This window comes from Schistocerca serialis, chromosome 5 (assembly GCF_023864345.2).
Source record: "Schistocerca serialis cubense isolate TAMUIC-IGC-003099 chromosome 5, iqSchSeri2.2, whole genome shotgun sequence".
Classification (NCBI taxonomy): domain Eukaryota; kingdom Metazoa; phylum Arthropoda; class Insecta; order Orthoptera; family Acrididae; genus Schistocerca; species Schistocerca serialis.
This window is the reverse complement of record NC_064642.1, coordinates 90,066,030-90,088,041: the sequence shown is the minus strand read 5'-3', so window position 1 is coordinate 90,088,041 and position 22,012 is coordinate 90,066,030. Positions and strand designations below refer to the sequence as shown.

The 22,012-nt window shown below is 38.0% G+C and overlaps 1 protein-coding gene across 5 annotated transcripts in view; it reads left to right on the top strand.

Moving 5' to 3' along the window:
• The window catches only part of LOC126480847 (inositol polyphosphate-4-phosphatase type I A), a 250,991-nt gene that overhangs the window by 186,044 nt on the left and 42,935 nt on the right, over positions 1 to 22,012 (top strand). For all 5 annotated transcript variants that reach the window (XM_050104201.1, XM_050104200.1, XM_050104199.1 and 2 more), the window contains 4 exons: positions 15,797 to 15,980; positions 16,064 to 16,154; positions 16,270 to 16,383; positions 17,041 to 18,294. In XM_050104201.1, the coding sequence (XP_049960158.1) occupies positions 15,797 to 15,980; positions 16,064 to 16,154; positions 16,270 to 16,383; positions 17,041 to 18,294 (1,643 nt within the window). The remainder of the gene's footprint in view (positions 1 to 15,796; positions 15,981 to 16,063; positions 16,155 to 16,269; positions 16,384 to 17,040; positions 18,295 to 22,012) is intronic.

Below are 22,012 nucleotides of genomic sequence, written 5' to 3'. Positions count from 1 at the left end.
GTATTTTGCAGCTGTGACTTATTAAACTGATAGTTCGGTAATTTTCACATCTGTCAACATCTGCTTTCTTTGGGATTGGAATTATTATATTCTTCTTGAAGTCTGTGGGTATTTCACCTGTCTCATACATCTTGCTCACCAGACGGCAGATTTCTGTAAGGACTGGCTCTCCCAAGGCTGTCAGTAGTTCTAATGGAATGTTGTCTATTCCCGGGGCCTTGTGTCAACTTAGGTCTTTCAGTGCTCTGTCAAACTCTTCACGCAGTATCATATCTCCCATTTCATCTTCATCTACATCCTCTTCCATTTCCATGATATAGTCCTCAAGAACATCGCCCCTGTATAGACCCTCTATATTCTCCTTCCACCTTTCTGCTTTCCCTTCTTTGCTTAGAACTGGGTTTCCATCTGAGCTCTTGATATTCATGCAAGTGGTTCTCTTTTCTCCAAAGGTCTCTTTAATTTCCCTGTGCGCAGTATCTATCTTACCCCTCGTGAGATAAGCCTCTACATCCTTACATTTGTCCTCTAGCCATCCCTGCTTAGCCATTTTGCACTTCCTGTCGATCTCATTTCTGAGACGTTTGTATTCCTTTTTGCCTGCTTCAATTACTGCATTTTTGTATTTTCTCCTTTCATCAATTAAATTCAGTATCTCTTCTGTTACCCAAGGATTTCTACTAGCCCTCGTCTTTTTACCTACTTGATCCTCTGCGGCCTTCACTACTTCATCCCTCAAAGCTATCCATTCTTTTTCTACTTTATTTCTTTCCCCCATTTCTGTCAATTGTTCCCTTATGCTCTCCCTGAAACTCTGTACAACCTCTGGTTCTTTCAGTTTATCCAGGTCCCATCTTCTTAAATTCCCACCTTTTTGCAGTTTCTTCAGTTTTAATCTACAGTTCATAACCAATAGACTGTGGTCAGAGTCCACATCTGCCCCTGGAAATGTCTTACAATTTAGAATCTGGTTCCTAAATCTCTGTCTTACCATTATATAATCTATCTGATACCTTCTAGTATCTCCAGGATTCTTCCATGTATACAACCTTCTTTTATGATTCTTGAACCAAGTGTTAGCTATGATTAAGTTATGCTCTGTGCAAAATTCTACGAGACGGCTTCCTCTTTCATTTCTCTCCCCGAATCCATATTCACCCCTTTTCCTACTCTCGAATTCCAGTCACCCATGACTATTAAATTTTCGTCTCCCTTCACTACCTAAATAATTTCTTTTATCTCATCATACATTTCATCAATTTCTTCATCATCTGCAGAACTAGTTGGCATATAAACTTGTACTACTGTAGTAGGCGTGGGCTTCGTGTCTATCTTGGCCACAATAATGCGTTCACTATGCTGTTGGTAGTAGCTTACCCGCACTCCTATTTTTTTATTCATTATTAAACCTACTCCTGCATTACCACTATTTGATTTTGTATTTATAACCCTGTATTCACCTGACAAAAAGTCTTGTTCCTCCTGCCACCGAACTTCACTAATTACCACTATATCTAACTCCAACCTATCCATTCCCTTTTTAAATTTTCTAACCTACCTGCCCGATTAAGGGATCTGACATTCCACTCTCCGATCCGTAGAACGCCAGTTTTCTTTCTCCTGATAACGATGTCCTCTTGAGTAGTCCCCGCCCTGAGATCCGAATGGGGGACTATTTTACCTCTAGAATATTTTACCCAAGAGGATGCCATCATCATTTAACCATACAGTAAAGCTGCATGCCCTTGTTAAAAATTACGGCTGTAGTTTCCCCTTGCTTTCAGCCGTTCGCAGTACCCACACATCAAGGCCGTTTTGGTTAGTGGTGCAAGGCCAGATCAGTCAATCATCCAGACTGTTGCCCCTGCAACTACTGAAAAGGCTGCTGCCCCTCTTCAGGAACCACACGATTGTCTGGCCTCTCAACAGATACCCCCCCGTTGTGGTTGCACCTACGGTACAGCCATCTGTATCGCTGAGGCATGCAAGCCTCCCCACCAACGGCAAGGTCCATGGTTCATGGGGGCAAAGTGCAAACAAATTAGTGACATACAAATATACACCTCATTGCACTGCGATATTTAACGTAAGTTCAACAGCATCTCACTGGATGTCCTTCGGGCAGATACAACTAAGTAGTGACCTGTCAAGAGCATGAAGCCCATTGCTGTCAGTGGCCGCTGCTTATCACAACACAGAAGTCCATCTCACTGGCAGCGGTGCGTAGATTGCGGATTGCGCCGCACTTGCGGTTGGCGGGGACCTTCAAAGTGCCATCCGGGGTGCCAGTCAGAAACTGTCTCAGTGTGCCAGCTTCAGTTGTGTCCATTGGCAAGGACACAACAGAAACATTTAAAATGGTATGGACATCTGGAAAGGATGATGGTAGCCAATGGCCAGAGAGAGTGTAGCACTGGACCTCAGCAGAAAGAAGAAAGCTTGGGCAACCAAGAGGAGCTGGAGTTGAGAGGTCAGGGACACACTGGGTGCCAGAGGACTACAAGAAGGAGATTGTCAGGATTGGAAGAAGGGGAAAAGAGAAAGTGGGAAGCAGTACCAGATATAGAATACTTAGAAGATGTTGATGATGATGATGATGATGATGATGATGATGGACTCTGAATTGATACATCATAATTGGCAGCTGTGTACTGTCCACTGCTGATGCCTCGCACCCCTGGTGGTAGCTGCTGCATGTCATCTGTGTTGCTGACTCACCCCTGGTTCCCATTGCTGTTTGTTGGCTCATTGCTCATAATTTAGCTGATGGGTGTTGCCTGACTGTGCCATGTGAAAATTGTTTATTGTGGGTTGCAGGCTGCCAGTCTTAGTCAAACTACTGTGTACTGTACCGTTTCTTCTTTGAACTAATCTTACCCCACATTCAGCTCGTGTCCGAAGAACTTTTAATGCATGTAAATCTTTTGTATTTCCTTGTCACGTGTAATGTACGAATAAAATCTTCTTGAGAAAAATGTAAAATTGTGGTCTTATATTTTAAATATTATTTATAATTCTTGTTTGTTGCCACAAGTCATTTGATAATGTATAGTGGAATATTAGTATTCTTGTGTATTTCCATGACAATAGCTTGTTAGTTTATGTTACGAAGAAAAATATACTTTTATATTGTAGATAATAAGTAATACTTAAAAATTATTTTTGGTTCAAATACGCAGCACATAATAACTTCTTGAAGTGTGGATTAAATATTTATAAAGCAGTAGCTGGGGTACCCGGCTTTGCTCAGGGTGCTCCTATGAAATTATATGAGAGTTGAAATTTTATAAAAAGTAAAAAAAAATTATTGAAAACATATTCTAACTATTTACAACACTTGTTCATAAATAACATTGTTCATTTTGTTATCTGGGGTATATTGTACAAATTTGTCCAATTTCCTACTTAGAGCAAGGTACATATAGTTGACCGTGTGAGGAGCGGCAGTCTTAGAGGATGGTGCCACAATATTTTAAAGTTTGTCCTTGCGCTATGTTAACGGTAAAACTGTAGGCTAATATGTTTGGAAATTGCAGTCTTCTAAACTGGAATGGCAATTCAGTGGAGATCAGTGGTATTCCTAGGATATATGGAGTATGTCCTTTGTACTTTCCAGTCATAAGTTCGGCCTCGATGATGTTATTCGATAGCTGTTTGGCGATCATCCTTGTTCCATCACATAGTTTTGGTGAGTTGAGATTTTTGAATAGTATTATTGGAGATCCAATTTTAAGTTGAAGGCAGTGTAAGGGCATTCCTGATACATGCAAAAAGTTTAGAAATTCTTCAACATTTACCATAATGTGAAGCGACTTCTATATTCTCTCTTCACCGGTGATATCATTGGCATTATTATTTTTAGTTGCCAAAGTTTCCTTTCAAATAGCCAGTCCAGATTGGTATGATTGTGAACAATGTTTGATGTATTTGGTTGATGAATTCATTTTCAGCAGTGGCTATGTTGCAGAAATCACTGTTGAATTTAATGAGGTTGGTCATTCTGGTCAGTAGGATATGTACCTTCATGTATTTGTAAAAGTTGTTGAGCAAAATGTACTGTTATTCCATCTTTCGATAGTTCAACTCTCATATATTTTGTTAGTCGCAGCATTTGTATGTGTGAGCAGAGATGTGATTTTTGTAGGGCAGAATGAGCAGTTTGCCATCGTTCCATAAGTGTGGCTGCAATGCCGGGTGATGCTGGTGCAAGTGCGATGTGTAGTTTAGCATGTATTTCTGCAAGCAATAGATATATGAGAAACATTTTCCCAGTACCAGCTGGTGCATCCAAGTAAGTAATCCCACCATTGTTGTTGTCGATCTGGTCCATGATAATGTTGTGAATTTCCTTTTGATTGTCATTGAGGAGTGGTTTTATTGTGAGCAGCAGTGTATTGAAGTAGTTCATTGATGTAGCTTTTCTCCTTTGTAATTTACCAGTTTATCACACTGGTAGCATCTTTTCAAGGTTCTTGAATCCCAAGCTGTACAAAGGTATGGTTGTTGATTGCTAAACATTTATCTTCTAGACGAATCAGTGTTTCATTGAAGATTTCATTGTTGAATTTGATGGTCAGTTGAGGGTCAGCTTGTTGGATTTACAGTATGTCATCACTCATCCTCTCTTTGAAGGAGTTGCATAGTTGTTTCAGATTCAATGGGTTATTTGTTGTTAGAATTATGGTGAATAAGTCTCTCATTTGTTCCCAGCTGAGGCTGTGAATGAGGCTTCTTGTAGTGTTAATTCCCAGTGGTTGTCATTTTCCAGTAGTCCTAAGCATTGGCATGCTTCTCTTTTTGTCTGACATAGGTAACAGTCAACAGTCTTGAGATCTGTGAAACTTGTTGGTCCTCATATTTCATGTAGCAACATCCGGGGAGAGAAACATTTGGCATTGTTTGGATGTGCAGAGTATACTCAGCCTTGTGCACCAATTTCCATGATTCCTTGGTGATCTTTTATTAGAATTCCTTGTTTTTGTCATTGAAAGATTTTTCTTGTTGTGTTCCACGTATAATACGTCGAGACATCGACATACACTAATATTTTCACAAGTGGATCCTTTTGGCACAGTTAGTAGAAAGCTGTTAATGTTGTGTTGTGAGGTGGTTCACTTTCAATTTTTCTGGTGGTGTTTTTTGTGAAGTAAACTCCCTATCCATTCTCCAGATGTACTGCTAGATGTTGCACAGTTGGTTCGCATTTGAGTTCAGGAAAACCAAAAATTCGCTTTGCATCTTCATTACCATTGAGTTTTTTTTTTTTTGACTAAAGTTCAGTCTTGATCACATGTTTTAATGATATAGATAACCGGTTTCGGTTCTTTCTACAAAACCATCATCAGACCCATGGCTCCCTTAGGATGGTAGGCGGAGCTCTCCTCGCTGCTACGCAGTTGATCAGTTGACTGCTTAGCAGCGAGGAGAGCTCCGCCTACCATCCTAAGGGAGCCATGGGTCTGATGATGGTTTTGTAGAAAGAACCGAAACCGGTTATCTATATCATTAAAACATGTGATCAAGACTGAACTTTAGTCAAAAATATAACAATTAATTGATCACTGCTTTCCAAAAATGTTTACCAAAATTACCATTGAGGTTTCTTCCCATTTGGTACATGACGATATCGTCATTTGTGTTTTGTTGTTCACTGTCTGTGGCTATTTGAAATATTGCCATGTCACTGCCTTTCTTCACATGGTTACAGACATATTTGATGGATTTCACTGAATTACAGTATTCTGTATTCATGTGTGCTTGGAACATTTTGGAAAGTAGTGTGTTATATGGTATTACCCACTGATTATCTATTTCCAATTTGGCACTGTCTTGTATTCGTATTTTTGATGCGAAGCCACCGTTTTTGGGTGATTGCCTCCTGTAATTGGGATAGCCATCAACTACAATTTGTGTATCATCTGAGCATGGTGTTGGGTAGTTTTTGTACAGTTTCTGTCACTCATTCATAGTGAATTGGAGTTTAATGGCCTGCATTGTCAATGAATCATGTTTTTTCACTACTACATCTTACAGTTTTGGTCTTATTGTGGATTGGGAAATTCAGCTTGGATGATTTTGTTGCTATCCGTGGGATGAATTCTGTCGTGCAGCTGTAGGAAATTTTGTGAGCGAGGCAGTTCTCATTTTTGCCATTTGATTGTGTACATCCAGCATCGAATTGTTTCAAAGAGCAGTATTTTGTGATGACTTCAATAAATGTCATTTATTTTTGTCGGAAAACTTGGGCTGTTATGCTGTGTCGATGCATGGAGGCTTGTCTGTAACTTTGTTGTTCTTCAATTTCTGGCCATGATGAGTTGCATGTGAACGTTATGAAGAGGCCAGGTCATCCATATGTGCTTACGTAGGTTATGGCATCTTTAGTGTATTCGTACATGTGTCTCGGACTTTCTATGTGTGTTGACTGTAAGGTTACCAGTGTTTCAATGTCGTCAGTGGTTCCGTCATTTATGATTGTGTCCCTAAGGTGGATGTATTCTTCCGTGTGTAGTTTTTTCTGATTCAGTCTTATGTAAGGCACCCATTCCACTTCTGTTTTTGCATACATATCTACCAGGAATTGTTGGAATAAACGGTGAGTGTTGAGAATGTGATTGTATGTTTCATTGTCTCTAATCATTAAGTGGTAAGCATAGAACTACTTGGAAGTGACTTTTTTGTTTGTTCATGTGCCTGTTTTGGGTTGGATTTGTTTCGCATTTAAATGATATCTGACCTCTCTGTGCACAAATATTAATGGATATTGGAGGGCATCATATGAACAGTGTGTCTCTTTAATGTGTTGTAGCCCTTCTCTTCTTTGTTGTACAATTATGTAACGGCATGTGTTTTCATTGTCCACAACTATGATGGTGACTTCATCTATCTGAGGAGCATCAAATCGATGTTCGTGTTCTCCAAGTGGTCTTTTGTCAGCTTGAATTATAACTTTATAGCATACTGGAGCCTCCTTATTATTCTTCATAAACATTATGAAATTTCCCAGTGGAGATCTGTTTACACTTACAATTTAAAGTTAACTATTTTTCGTTATTAATTCACACACACACGCACACACACACACACACACACACACACACACACACACACACACACTTCTATGTGCTGATCATTACAAAATCTACTTATCTCAAAATTTTTGAACTTTTGTTATGTCCTCCTTTTCCGTATTAATTCTACATGATTAAGATGCTAGAGTGTGCTGTTTTATATTTAATTTTTCTAACCATGTGGTTATACAGTTCTCACATTAGCACAGGATGTCTATCTTTTTAGAGCTGTCTAAGTTTTCTGAATGTATGGGAATCTCTTCTACCTCTTCTGTGCATTCTTAAGTATTAAGTGTGGCTTGTGATTGAACTATTCATCATTTCTTTAGGCCTATCTGTACTTACATATCCAGTCCACGCGGCTCCCCCTGTTGGAGATTCGAGTTCTCCCTCGGGCATGGATGTGTGTGTGTTGTCCTTAGTGTATGTTAATTCAAGTTAGATTAAGTAGTGTGTAAGCTTAGGGACCAATGACCTCAGCAGTTTGGTCCCATAAGACCTTACCATAAATTTCCAATTTTTTTCCTACAAATCACTTTGTGAACTAATGTGTGAAAGGTTAAAATTTTGCATTCATGGAAGAGGGAATTTTCCTTGTACGGTTGCTGATTCTAACTATGAAATATTATAGCTTACACACCTGTGCCTTATTGCCACATTCATTAATAGGATTGTAATAAGTGAAGAATTCATCCCTGCCTTCGAGGAAATTGACAGACTCTACTGCCTTGGCCAACTTGGTCGATGCGTCCGTCTATCTTTCCTCACTATGACTGGTCATTCAAATGCCACAAAAAAATAGCTGCCTGGCCTATATCTTCCACCTTTATTTGCCCAGTTGAGCCTATACATATTTCTACACTTAGCAAAACAGAATCTTTCTCACGTTTTCCACTAAAAAGCATTTGTTCAACTTTTGAACAGTGTTCCTAATGTATTTTCTTAATTTGGATACTATCAATCCTCTTCACCAAAATGCAGAGCTGATTGGACATTTCAGTCTATGATACAACAAAGCTTTAATGATTACATGAAATAAGTCACTGCCTACCTTATGCACTTCTTCATTGCTTTGTGGTTCCAATCAGCTTCCGCAACAACAGATGTCCTCTGTGAGACTCAGCAAGAGTGATGGTCAAAGTACCCTCCGCCACACACCGTCAGGTGGCTTGCGGAGTATGGATGTAGATGTAGATGTAGATGTAGATGGTCACTAAAGCCACTGAAAATCCAACTATAACTGTGAAGATTGGTTGCCAGCTCTGGTGGATCAAATGGTATTCAAAGTTTTTGAATAAAATGTGAATGTAATTACATTTTGAACTTGAACTTTTTTTAAATTCTTTGTCTTAAAGAAAATAACTTTACTTTTAGTGAAATGTTTGCATAATTTTATGTTAACTTTCTACAGACTGAGACACAAGATGGATAAGCTGACTTAAATTTAATTGTAGCACACTGGCAACCAATGCAAAGTTTCTAATGTTCAGTGGCCAAAAAAGTTATCATGTAAATAAACTCTTCAAAACAGTCCGCCATGAAAATTTACTGTAACTGAAACACATCCTCAGCAAATTTAAACAAGAAAGGCAACCAATGAATTTGTTCATTGTTCTCTAGCTCTTAGTGACAGTTCAGTGTCATATTCTTAGGATGTTTATGATGAGAAGAATTTGTCGTGATTGTAAACTTCTTAAAAGCACATTGATACAGTCAGATCATTACTTGAAGTTAGTAGAATAGTGGAAGCAGGAACTTGTTTAAGAAATATATTTGAAACCATTAGTTTGAATTACTCTAGTGTTCAATTCTGGATCATGTATTTGACGATACTGAATGAGCTCTTTGCACTTCTGATAGTGTGAAGAAATGGAAGATATTCCTTGCTTATTGAATTTGTAGACAGTGAGTTGTTGCTGTTGAGATGAGGTGGCAGATGAATGATATGTTCACGTCTCAGTGTGGGTACCCATTATTGCAAGAAGCCATTGTTTATTTATTTATTTATTTATTTCTTGTTCCGTAGATCCAGTTAGTGAGTCAATCACAAGGATATGGAACGTGAGAAATTGTACAGGTTTCAATTTAAACTTACAATAAATACAAGGGCAATTCAATGGCAAATTGTACATAGTTTAAGTAAGACATACTATAAATACAGTAACAGATACAATGCCAGCGAGATAACATAACAACCATTTAACAGAAAAAGGAGTTTCAAATAAAGGTTAAAGATAAGAGCACAAAGTTAAACCAGATATTAGGCCTACAAGAGTAAATACACGTACAGCCAATCTGTTGTTACAAAAAGTGTGCTAATGCCCAAATGCATAATAAAATCAATTGAACTACTTCTAGACACAATAAGTTTAGTGATGGTATACATTTTCTTTCAGATATTCATCCACAGTATAATAAGATTTCTCTGTCAGGTAATCTTTGAGAACTTGTTTAAATTTTGGCTCGCCGTCATTTTACCCTCTGTAGCTGCATCCAATGTTGCCATTAATATTAGTTCAGAAACTCTTGCATTCTTCAATTATAGAGATGATTTTTCCCAACATCTGCTACTGCCACTTCAGAATATTAGCAATGTATGCACTGATTCATGATTTTCAACATCACTGAAAATATGGAAAATTAATTTGCACCCACATCTTGTGCCCATCTGTCAGCAACTTTCTTTTCCTTCACTTTGTACATGGCTTGGCCATGCAAGGACGGCTTGTTTGCTGAAAGGAAAACCCAAAACGGATCCCCATTATAACTGCATCTGTTGCACACTATTAACTGAAAACTATTAAGCCTGAGATAGTATCAGTCAGTTTCTTTTATAAAATGACAATTAATAAACAATTTAAAACTACTAACAATTGTTGCATACCGTGTATCATTTAAATGTGTTGCATAATGTCACTTCCTAAGAGTCATGGCTTCACATGATAAAAGCATATTATTGGGTATAAGAAATTTCTCTCATGAAATATGATAATTTATGAAAAATACTGCACATAGATTCGAGTTATGTTATTTTACCACCTCCACTGTCAGCTTCGGTTCACTTGTAATTTGTACCAGAATTGTATCCTGCTCCACATTTCAAATTGGGGTAGATTCGCTCAACGGATTCTCTAAGCCACTTGCACTATGTATAGTTACTGTTAATGACATGTTCTCTATTTCTCATACTTTTTGAAGCAGACCGGAACTAGCTGCTAAAGTGTAATTCTGCCCTAATTTATATTCAGCCATCTTATGATTCATAGGTAAAGTCCCATCATGTACATTATGATGTGACGCCATTTCGTACTCTTCTTTATTATACATAACTGAAATTTTCATACAGTCAAGTATTACTTACTGAAATATTCTAAATGATTGTTTATTTACTGTTCTACAGGATTTGAACTATCTGCTTATCTCGATTCAGGTTTTCCATGCTTTCACTAAATAATTTCAGGTGAATAATGGGAACCTTAACTTCTTTTCCTTCAGGTGAGAACCACATGGAGAGGGTGGAGTGCCACACAATCATTTATACCTGACCATATTTGGAGGTATATTAACAAAATTAGTACCAAACAATGGTATACATTACTCTTTTACCATGCACTGAATGGTGCATTACAGACAGTAAACATCATGGAGCTTCCTGGCAGATTAAAACTGTGTATCGGACCGAGACTCAAACTCAGGACCTTTGCCTTCCGTGGGCAAGTACTCTACCGACCGAGCTACCCAAGCACTACTCACAACCCATCCTCACAGCTTTGATAAACATCATGTTTACCAGTACAGTCATTTCACTTATTTGGTGCAATAAACATTCATAGGCCTAATGATTTTTTGAGATGTGCTAAGTGCCATGAGAAAAACAGTAGCTGTTATGATGTGAGGAGTTGGACTTGAATACTTGTTAAACCATTTAAGTTTATGTGTATATTGAAAAAGTTGGAAGAAAGACAGCTCGTTTTGTATTATTGTGAAATAGGGAACAGAGTATCATGGGTAAGACACATGAGCTGCCATGGCAGTCATTAAACCAAAGGTATTTTTGATTATGGTGAGATCTTTTCACAAAATTTTGATCTTCAATGTTCCAAATTAGAAAATGTTTTGTTGACATGCACTTACCTAGGGAAAAATGATCGTCAGGCAAAAATAAGAGAAATTGGAACTTGCAACGAAAAATTTAAGTTTTCATTTTCCCTGCACGCTGTTTGGGAGTGGAACAATGGAGTAGTAATCTGAAGGTAGTTCGATGAGCCCTCTGCCAGGCATATAAATATGAATTGGAAAGTAGTCATGTAGATATTGATGTAGACACAATGATTTTCATAAATTCCTCCAGGCAAATGTTAATGCACGAGGGTGATTCAAATGAAAACCTTAAAAATGCTAAATATTTTTAATTGTAACAATGAACAAGCAACTTACATGTCACTTTTTGACGAGTCTCCCTGACATTAAAGGCACGTATCTCAACTGTCTTACTGGCTATGTGGGGTTGGTGTTTTCATGCTGTAGCAATACTCTTGAAGTCAGAATTCCTCATTGTTTTCTCCTGGTTGTAGGGGAAAGTTGATTTTTCAGCATCTCTGAATAAGAAACGTCAATGCAACACTCCAAAATTACTTCATTTGCATGCCAGAAGAGAATGAGCATGACTTCTCCAGCAGATGGTTGAGTTCGATATTTTTTTGATTTCATCAATGAGCTGTGGTGCCTTTCTTTGCTTGACATTTTAGTTTCTACTTGGTGATAGTGGACCCAAGTCTCATCGCCTGTAACACTTTCTCCTGCAAATGCATCATCTTCAATTTGAAAATAATGCACAAGTTCTTCACAGGCGTTGATGCGATGTTCTTCCAATTCAGCAGTCAAGTGTCGTGGCACCCGTCTCGCAGACACCTTATTGAATTGCAGTACCTTGCGAACAATATTCTGTGCTGAACCAATACTAATCTTCACATTTGTGCCCATTTTGTTCAGAGTTATGTCTTTGTTCTTCTCTACAAGCTTCTCCACTAATGCAATGTTCACGTCCGATACTATGCTGTGAGCCTGTCCTTGTCTTGGGGCATCCTCCACAGACATGAGACAGCTTTTAAACTCCCTACCTCACTTGTATGCTTGCTGAAATGACAAACATTAATCACTGTACCATGCTGTCATTCTGCAATGAATTTTGATTGGTTTGACACCTTCACTACACAAAAAATGCATCACAGATCGCTGCTCAGTCATGGCGCATGTTAACGGCAGGACGGCCTTCTTCTTGTGGATGCAGCTGCCTTCTCTGCATTGTAGCATTGCTCTGGCACCTGTTGGTCACCTTCTGAACCTCAACGAACACTAATGCCACCTACCAACTCTATCACACAACTATCAAGCAAAGGAGAAGCTGCTTGACAGTTTAGCCCCAATATTGTGCTAAAATTACAGCGTTTTATTTATTTTCATGTTTCATTAGGGACAGAATTTATGTAACAAAAGTGTTGCTGTGAATTTAGGCCCAGATTGACTGAATGTACTATAGTGGCAGTCCTACCACAAAGCACAACCGCTGTACACTGCCCTATCATTCGCCAATGAGTTAGTGCTTATTCTGTTGCAACTTTGACATCTAACCTTCTTTTTACACGTGGTGATTATTTCTTTTTTGCTGTCAGTTGTTACAGACTCATTGTGTTGCACTATGCATCTCTGAATAAACTGACAATTTGTTTATTGTGTGCTTCATAAAAACAAAATTAAATTTGAGTGTTTCATTTGAAACTCCATTTATAGCTGTCAGTGGTCATTACATCTGAAGTAACTTCCACTTCGGCTTCTTAGTAATTTGCTCTATTTGCTTTGGAAGTAGATTCCCCATGTTACAAGTCTACAACTAAGTTGTTACTCTTTTATCCGCCAATGAGAAGTTGTTGTTGCCACCAGTTACAGTTAACATAGTTCAGAAATGAGTGTAACAATGTGTGGAACATTCTTGGATATTACCAGCAGCTTTAGTGGTGATAGTGGAAAAAATAAGAAATTTCTGTTAATACTGTTAATGCAAAGTGGGAACCCCATCGACAGATCTTTCTTTCCATTTCATTATATTTAAGAATAATATCCAAAACTGTTTTGAAATCTGTAAACAATGTAGTGCACATGGTTAGAGATAAAGCCACAAAAATTACTCAGAGTATTACTACTACTACTACTACTATTATTATTATTATTATTATTATTATTATTATTATACATAGAACATGTTATATTTCATGACACAACAGTTACCCGTCAACAGGATTTGTGATATACAAACAAAAAACAGCAGCACTCAAACTGATCCAGAAATCAAGGGATATAAAGAATTCCATTATTTTACCGTCCAAAATGCAATGATAGAAGTGTTATGATGTTTTGCTGCACCAAAACTTAATATTATCATCAGACCATAGCAACTCTTTCATAAAGTGAGCAACATATGTAAAAACTCTTGTCTTTTGTTTCACAGAAACATTTATTCTGCATCTTGGAAAAATAAAATTCATGTTATATACCAGTAAATCGTGGCCAAAAACTTTGATTCTCTTTGCAAAAATAGTAGTCACTGCAATATATTGGCAAAATTACATTCAGTGTTAAGGATTCTGAACTAATGTTTCTGAGAAAGAAGCAGCAACCAAGTTGATCACAAGGAGCTGCATTATGCTTACTATGCTTGTTTGACTTAATTCTTCATCAAGGCACTTGCAATAGTGTGCCTCAAGTATTTATGCGCCTTCCTCATACAGTGTTGTTATGTGTGTTGTCAACTATGTGAGTAAAAGTTCTTTGAGCATGTCGCTGTTGTTGAATTTTAGGTCGCCAGGGAATGGTTTCAGTTGTTAAAAGAGGTGGAAGTAGGGTATGATCAGGGCTGTAAGGAGGGTGGTCAAACTGGCTCTAGCCAAAGTCCTGTAAGAGTTGTTGTGCTTTGTTCACAGTGTGATGTCAGGTATTGTAGAATGCCATTTTTATCTCCAAAGATTGTACACACAAATTTTTGAGGTGTCACAATTTGCTTGGCTTTAGCTTTTACTGATGATGCAGCATGCCTCCATTCTATTGGGTCCGCAGCTTGTGGTCTAGTGGCTAGCGTTGCTGTCTCTGGATCACGGTGTCCCAGGTTTGATTCGTGGCCAGGTTGGGGGTTTTCTCCACCCGGGTACTGGGTGTTTGTGTTGTCCTCATGATTTCATCATCATTCGTGAAAGTGTTGAGACTGGACTGTGTAAAGATTGGGAATTTGTACTGGTGCTAATAACCGCACAGTTGAGCACCCCACAAACCATTCATCATCCATTTCATTGCTAGTAACTTTGATTGAAAGGGTTTCATAAGTGACCCAAGTCTCATTTGCAGTTAGTGTCTTGCTTAGAGGATCTGCACTGTCATAACTATTTCATGAAGAGGTGATCTTAAAATTTGCAGAAAGTACGTAGAAAGATCCAGTATTGTAAATTAACAGTTTTCCTTTATGAGTTCTTCAGCTATACAAACCAATTCTTCATTTGATCACATCCTTCATTGAGGTGTCAGACCCATCTCCTTAACCAGTGAATCAGTCACTCATTGTATTTTCTTCATAAATCTCACAAATCTTTTGGTGAATGTCGGCTGGTTTAGTGTTCTTTTTATTCACAAAACAGATTGCAGATCTGATCTCACAAGCACCAGGATTTCCAATCAGTTGTTTCATTGTAAATAAGCAGAATAAACAACAAAAAGGGAACTTAAGTGGTGGCATCTTCTTCTCCTTGACTCAGAGCAACTATTGTGCATGAGCTGAACAAAAAGAAATTCACGCAGAACTATTTTCTGGGTGCACCTAATACTCATAACCTGGTAGGTGATATTAACAGTAACCCTAGATTTTTCACAGATCTATAGTGAAGTAACACCAGAAAAAAAATCTGCATGGGCATCATGGTTGCTTTTGAGAAGATTTCAGAATGGTGCAATTATTGGCAAGTTGCTCCAGATGTACAGAAATGTAAAATTATGTGCATCACAAATTGCAGTAAATTAATATCCTATGACTACAAAGATTTCCTAGAAACAATCACAGTATCAGTGAGCCAGGGTCAGAATCCATCAAATCCTTCAAGTATCTGGGTGTAACAGTTTGTACAGATCTGAAATGAAATAATCACATAGTCTTAGACTTGGGTAAAACAGGTAGCAAACTTTGGTTAATTGCCATAATGTTGAGAGAATGCAGTTAATCTGCAAAGGAAATTGTTTACAAAACGTTTGTGTGTCATATCTTTAAATATTGTTTAAGTGTTGTAGGCGTATACCATATCAGATTAACAGGGAATTTTGAACATTTTCAAAGTAAAGCATTATGAATGACCACAGGTGTGTTTGACTCACTGGAGAGTGTCACCAAAATACTGTCAAACCTGAATTGGCAGACACTGGACGACAGTGCAAACTACCTCACAACAGCATACCACCCAAGTTTCAGCAAACAGTATTAAGTAAAGAATCTTGAAATATACATCACCTTTTTAACCACACTCCTGTAGGGACCACGAAGAGAATAGTAGACTAATTACAGTGCACATAGTGGCATTTAAGCTAAACAGTCAATCTCCCCAGATTTTTGCAGAACATATAAGCAGATGTAGCTAGTGCTTTACTTCGTTATTGTTGTCAGCTTCCAACTACAGTTCTTCTTTGTTTTGCAGGAAGTTTCTTCAAGCCAAGTTCACGTAAAAATGATAGGACCCTGGAATTTGCACCAGTCAATCTACACTTGCAACGCATGTGGGTACAGAATGACACACTTCGGAAAAGTGGTTTCTATGACATCATCACAGTTGGCGCTTTCACTGCACATTCTCACAAATCAAAAAATGGAGGTCTCATTAAGTATGTATTGTAATTATGTCTTTATTTTTTAAAAATGTGTAGTTAATTTAATGTATTGAGATTGATGTGATTTTCTCCTTTAGGTTGTTACAGCAACTTAAGGAGTCACCTTCAAAACAGAATAGTAATTTACAAGGCCCCACTAAAATTTCCATGGCACATGATGCTATTCAGGTACAGTATTTCTTCTCTTTTTGCATCATGTTCCACCACTTTATACATTGAATTTTGTGTGTTTATGCAAAAGATTCACATGTTAAAATTAACTTCACTCTTTGCCATAACATAGGCGATTAAGCAACTGAGAAGAGAGGTTGTTGATGGGATGCGAGCTTTAATGAAACTGGCAAAAGAGAAACAGACTGCTGGTATGCTTCCTATATGTGAAGATATGATCACAAAGGTATGAAACATCTGTGTGAACATGTGATGATAATCCTCTACCACTCTGGAATTATAGATTTTGCTTAAAAAATGGCATTGATATGAGATATCATTTGTAACTGAGGCAGTAAGATTTTGAATAACTTTGAAGATGTGTTTGTAAATGCTTTTGTAGTTCAGAAGTTATCAAATGAAATTTGCGTACGTATGACTGCATTATATCTTCATTCTGGTGTTTGAATGTTAACAGCTATATCAAGTTCTTCATGGCATTTCACTGTTTTATATTATATGTAGACACCTTTTTTTTTGTAAAGGTCCTACCAGTTTTTGACAGACTATTTTAATTACAGAGTTTGACATGATAAAGAGAAAAATGCATTACAGTAAATATGTTGATGTTGCAATCATTGTAAGCTGTTTATCAGTAACACGAAGAATTTCACACACAGTTTGAAGTCAAATTTTAATTAATCATATTAAAATCAGTTTAAGTGTGTTTCAGTAATAAACTGAAGACAATTGTTGCAGATGTTGACATATTGGTGAAAAATGTGTTTGTTGATAATATAAGTGCTGCAACACTGTTTTCACCAATTTATAAAGTATTTAGATGTCCAGTGACTTTGCAGTTCATTATAATATGCAATTCTAATACGTAACTATTATTTTTCAGACCCGAATTCTCCTGAGCTTGTGGGATCCAGGTCTGGTTGAAGAAGCTCTGTCATTTATAGAGGAACATAAAGTGGCCCAACCTATTGTTAATGAATCTGCAGAAGGCGAAGATGGTCTCTGTAGTTTAGAGCTTCACCAGCAGCAACAGCAGACATTATCGCCATACCGACGAATTACTCAACAACTAAATTTTGATCTGAAATCACCGGATATAGATGATCTTGTGACACCTGATACTCCACAGTGTACAAGAACTTTCTGGAATATCCCTACTAGTAATAGTTCTGCTAAAATGTGCTCTACAAATTCCGCTGACAAAGAAGGTGGAACATCACAGAGCAATAGGGATTCTCAATTCATTATTTTTCCCGATGCAGAAGAGGACATTGATAGGGAAGCTAATGAACTGAAGGAGAAAGAAAATGATGACAGTGGTGTAGAAAATGAAGAGAACATTCATAGTAATGAAGCTTCAGGCACAGACGAAACTAAACAAATGATTCTTCCAAATGGGTATGATTCAGATATTGGGCGAAGATTCCTGGATACACAAGTGATGTGCAGTTCTCCATCTGCAAATTACTATAAACCAACTGATGAACCTGAGCCGTGGGATCTCACACAACTTAACATTGAAGCCAGTGTTATGTGCCTTGTCAGTAAAGTGAAATTTCTCTGTGGCCGTTGTGGAAGCCCAGCTGTACGTCTGAGATCTTCGCAACGTGGTGTTGGAAGATCTAGGAGCTTCAGAAGTGGGCTTTCAACAAAAGAAGTCAAAGACAGTGAAACTACCAAAACTGAGTCTGTCGTCACGGTCCAGCCAACAAGCAATACACCTCTGAGCAACGGGAAAGATGGTAATAGCCAAACTGAGAGCATCTGTTCTTCTTCCAAAGCAAAAAGTGAAAGTGACAAAGTAAACTCAGAAGACTCTTTAGGCTTTAATGCCAGTATGAGCAGTGACGATGTTCTAAACAAAACTGTGGACACAGTTCAGAAGGCTGTCAATGGGGCTACAAACAGAAACGGTGCCACCGTTCGAAATAAGTTCACTGAAGGTCTGGATTTTGCTTCCATTGTAGACTGGACATGTGAACTGAGGCCTAGTATGAGAAAACTAAGGCAAGCAATGGATGGACTTCTAAAGACTGCTCGTCTTACTCATAGTGTTTTTCGTGTGCAAGAAGATAGTAGGATTGCACAACGTGCATGTAACGTTCGTTACCGCAGGGATGTGTGTTTTTCACAGTCTGTAAGTTAATTTTAATTCTATTATTCTACATTCATTTGTGTCATTCGGACTTTTGTGCTCAGATTACTTTTAACACATCATTATATGTAGTATTTAGTCAAGTAATATTCTACCTTTAAATACTGTGTCTTAGAATAATAGTAAAAGTGTAGTTGTCTTGATTACCCTCTACAGAAACTGAACAAAACAATAGAAACATCATGATATAAAACTAGAAGTTTTCATGCTCATAAACTGGGGGGAAAAAAATCAAGATGTGTTGATGGAACGTATGTAAACCTCCTCCATATTACTGATGACATTGTAAAGTTAACCTCTAGTGCAGGAAGTTGTCCTGATGACATTGTAAAGTTAGCCTCTAGTGCAGGAAGTTGTCAACATCTAATGCAAGGACTTGATCAAGTAGAAGTGAAAGCAGGCCTGAAAATCGATTATCTACATTATTAAAACGCTGTCCCAGAACCAGGAAACAGTTGCAGTGTAGGAGCAACAAAAATTTGATTTTCAGTATCTCGTGTGATTATTGACTGAATTTAAAAAAATTAATATGCTGCCATAATTTATTGATTAAGAGGTATAATTTGATGTTTACACTTCAACACAATAAGACAATCGTTACAGTTAGAAACTGTGTGTTTGTGTTGAATTAATGTAACTGACAACGGGCAAATGTACAGGCGTCATTCACCCAGTATTTGAGAATGAGAGCACTTAGCAGCTTCTAACAAAATTTACACATAATTTCAACACCCCCTCCCCATTGCACTTACTACATTTTCGCTTTTTATGCAGTCAAACTTCAACATCAGACATGACACGTTAATTTACTACTTCTTTATTATTAACTCTATTTGTAACACACTTTGTTGACAGTATCTACATACATCACTGAAGGTACCTGCAAAATAATATCATTGTATGACACACTGCTCGCATTAGATTTGAACAGGGAGAGTAAAACAACAACGGTTTCAGCCCACAATTGCCCACACTGAAACAAGGCGTATTGTGCCGCTTCACTCTCTGTGATTCTAGCAACACCAACCAATACCCATAAAGAATCGTAGAAGACTCTTCTCTATTTCTTTATTAGACACAGTTTGTTCTAGACTTGATGACCTGAATATAAAAATTCTGATTCTTTTCATCTCCAGCACTTCACGTTGGAGGATTAGGTGGGGTGCAGTTTCATCATCCTTACCACACAGCCTATACTTATGGGTTTCTTTATCTATACCCGTAGGTGTTGTATGACGCACAGTTCAGGAAATGGCGATGTTGTAAACATTTAGAAGAGTGAAAAATTATCATTTGCTGAAAAATTATCATTTGCTTAAAATGGAGCATAAATTAACCAGTTTATATTCATCCAGTGTTTCATAAGAGCACTTGAAGCATATTTTCAAGCCTTTCCTAAACTTTTTTGTGCTTACACTCTTGAGGGCAAATATTTAGTACATTAAATCATTTATAAAGTAATCAGATGTTTAAATCTGTTTTATATACAGGAGTTTAATTCTTTAAAGAATTATGGGTTTACTGGTAATAAGAGGAATTTAATGTATAGCAATGATATTGAAAAAAAAAAATGAATGAATTAACAACGATGTCATAGGACCTGTTGATGAGTTTTTCTATCAAGTTAGTTGAAGACAATGACAGGTTGCCAAAAAGAAAAAAAAAAATATTTTCAAACCAAGTTTCCAATGTGTATATGACGGTCAATTTTGCGACAAGCAAGAATTTCCTGCTTTTACTTATGGCATGAGAAATGGACTTTCAGTTACACTGGAGAGCCAGAGAAACTGGTACATCTGCCTAATATCTTGTAGAGCCCCTGCGAGCATGCAGAAGTGCCATAACACGACGTGGAATGGACTTGACTAATATCTGAGGTAGTGCTGGAGGGAACTGACACCATGAAATCTGGACGCTGTTCATATATAGTATGAGGGAGTGGGGATCTCTTGTGAAAAGCACGTTGCAAGGCATCACAGATATGCTCAAAGATGTTCATGTCTGGAGAGTTTGGTGGCCAGCGGAAGTGTTTAAACTCAGAAGAGTGTTCCTGAAACTACTCTGTAGCAATTCTGGATGGGGGGGGGGGGTGTCACATTGTCCTGCTGGAATTGCCCAAGTCCATCGGAATGGGCTTGAATGGATGCAGGTGACCAGACAGGATGCTTACATATCTGTCACCTGTCAGAGTCATATCTAGACATATCAGGGGTCCCATATCACACCAACTGCGCACCATTACATAGCCTTCACCAGCTTGAACAGTCCCCTGCTGACATGCGGGGTCCACAGATTCATGAGGTTGTCTCCATACCTTTACACGTCCATCAGTTCAATACAATTTAAACCAGACTCATCTGACCAGGCAACATGTTTACAGTCATCAATAGTCTAATGTTGGTGTTGATGGGCCTAGGCGGGAGTAAAGTTTTGTGTTGTGCAGTCATCAAGGGTACATGAGTGGACCTTCGTCTCCGAAAGCCCATGTTGATAGTGTTACATTGAATGTTTCTTATGCTAACACTTGTTGATGGCCTAGGATTGAAATGTGCAGCATTATGCAGAAGGGTTGCACTTCTGTCACGTTGAACTATTCTCTTCAGCTGTCATTGGTCCCTTTGCTGCAGGATCTTTCTCCGGCCACAGCAATGTCAGAGATTTGATGTTTTATTGTTTTCCTGATATTCACAGTAAGCTCTTGAAATGGTCACACAGGAAAAGCCCCACTTCATTGCTACCTCAGAGATGCTGTGTCCCATTGCTGGTGTGCTGACTATAACATCATGTTCAAACTCATTTAAATCGTGGTAACCTACCATTGTAGTAGCTGTAGCTGATCTAACAACTGCACCAGATACTTGTCGTATAAAGGCATTGCCAACCACAGTGCCGTATTCTGCCTGTTTACACATCTCTGCATTTGAATATGCATGCCTGTGCCAGTTTCTTTGGTGCTTCAGCATAGAAACTATATTCAGACATAATTGTTGTAAGGAGTGTGACTAAATACAAGTTAATGTTTATTTGACACTACAACAGTGAAACCTTAGTCAGAGTACATAATTTTTTTTTCCTTAAAAAAGAGGGGTTACATTACCGATTTCAACGAACTACTTCGTCATTTTCAAATTTAAAACATCAGTTGGAGAATATATTATGGGATTTACGACCATACATCTGACAACAAATACAAGAAATAATGAGACCCCCACCGAGGCAATGGTGGCACAACTAAGTCACTACAAGTTATGCCCATGCTTGCCCAACTGTTCATTCCATTTCCTAATGTAGAATAGATAAAAACCAACCAGGGTAAAAATTGCCAAGGATTCTTGCAATGTGTCCTACTATGACACAACAGTCGTATGGCTGATACAGATTCATAAGCCATATGATCTTTGTGTCACAGCAGGACACACTGCAAGAATACTTGGCAATTTTACCCTGGTGTCACTTTTATCTATTCTACATTAGGACATGGAATGAATGGTTGGGCAAGTATGGCATAACTTGTAGTGTCTTGGTTGTGCCACCATTGCTCGGTTGTCTGGTCTCATTACGTCTTGTAATTGTTGTCAGATGTATGGTCATAATCCCCATTATACATTCTCTAACTGATGTTTTACATTTGAAAATGATGGCATAGTTCACTGAAACCGGTAATGTACCCCTCTTAAAAAAAAAAAAAAAAAAAAAAAAA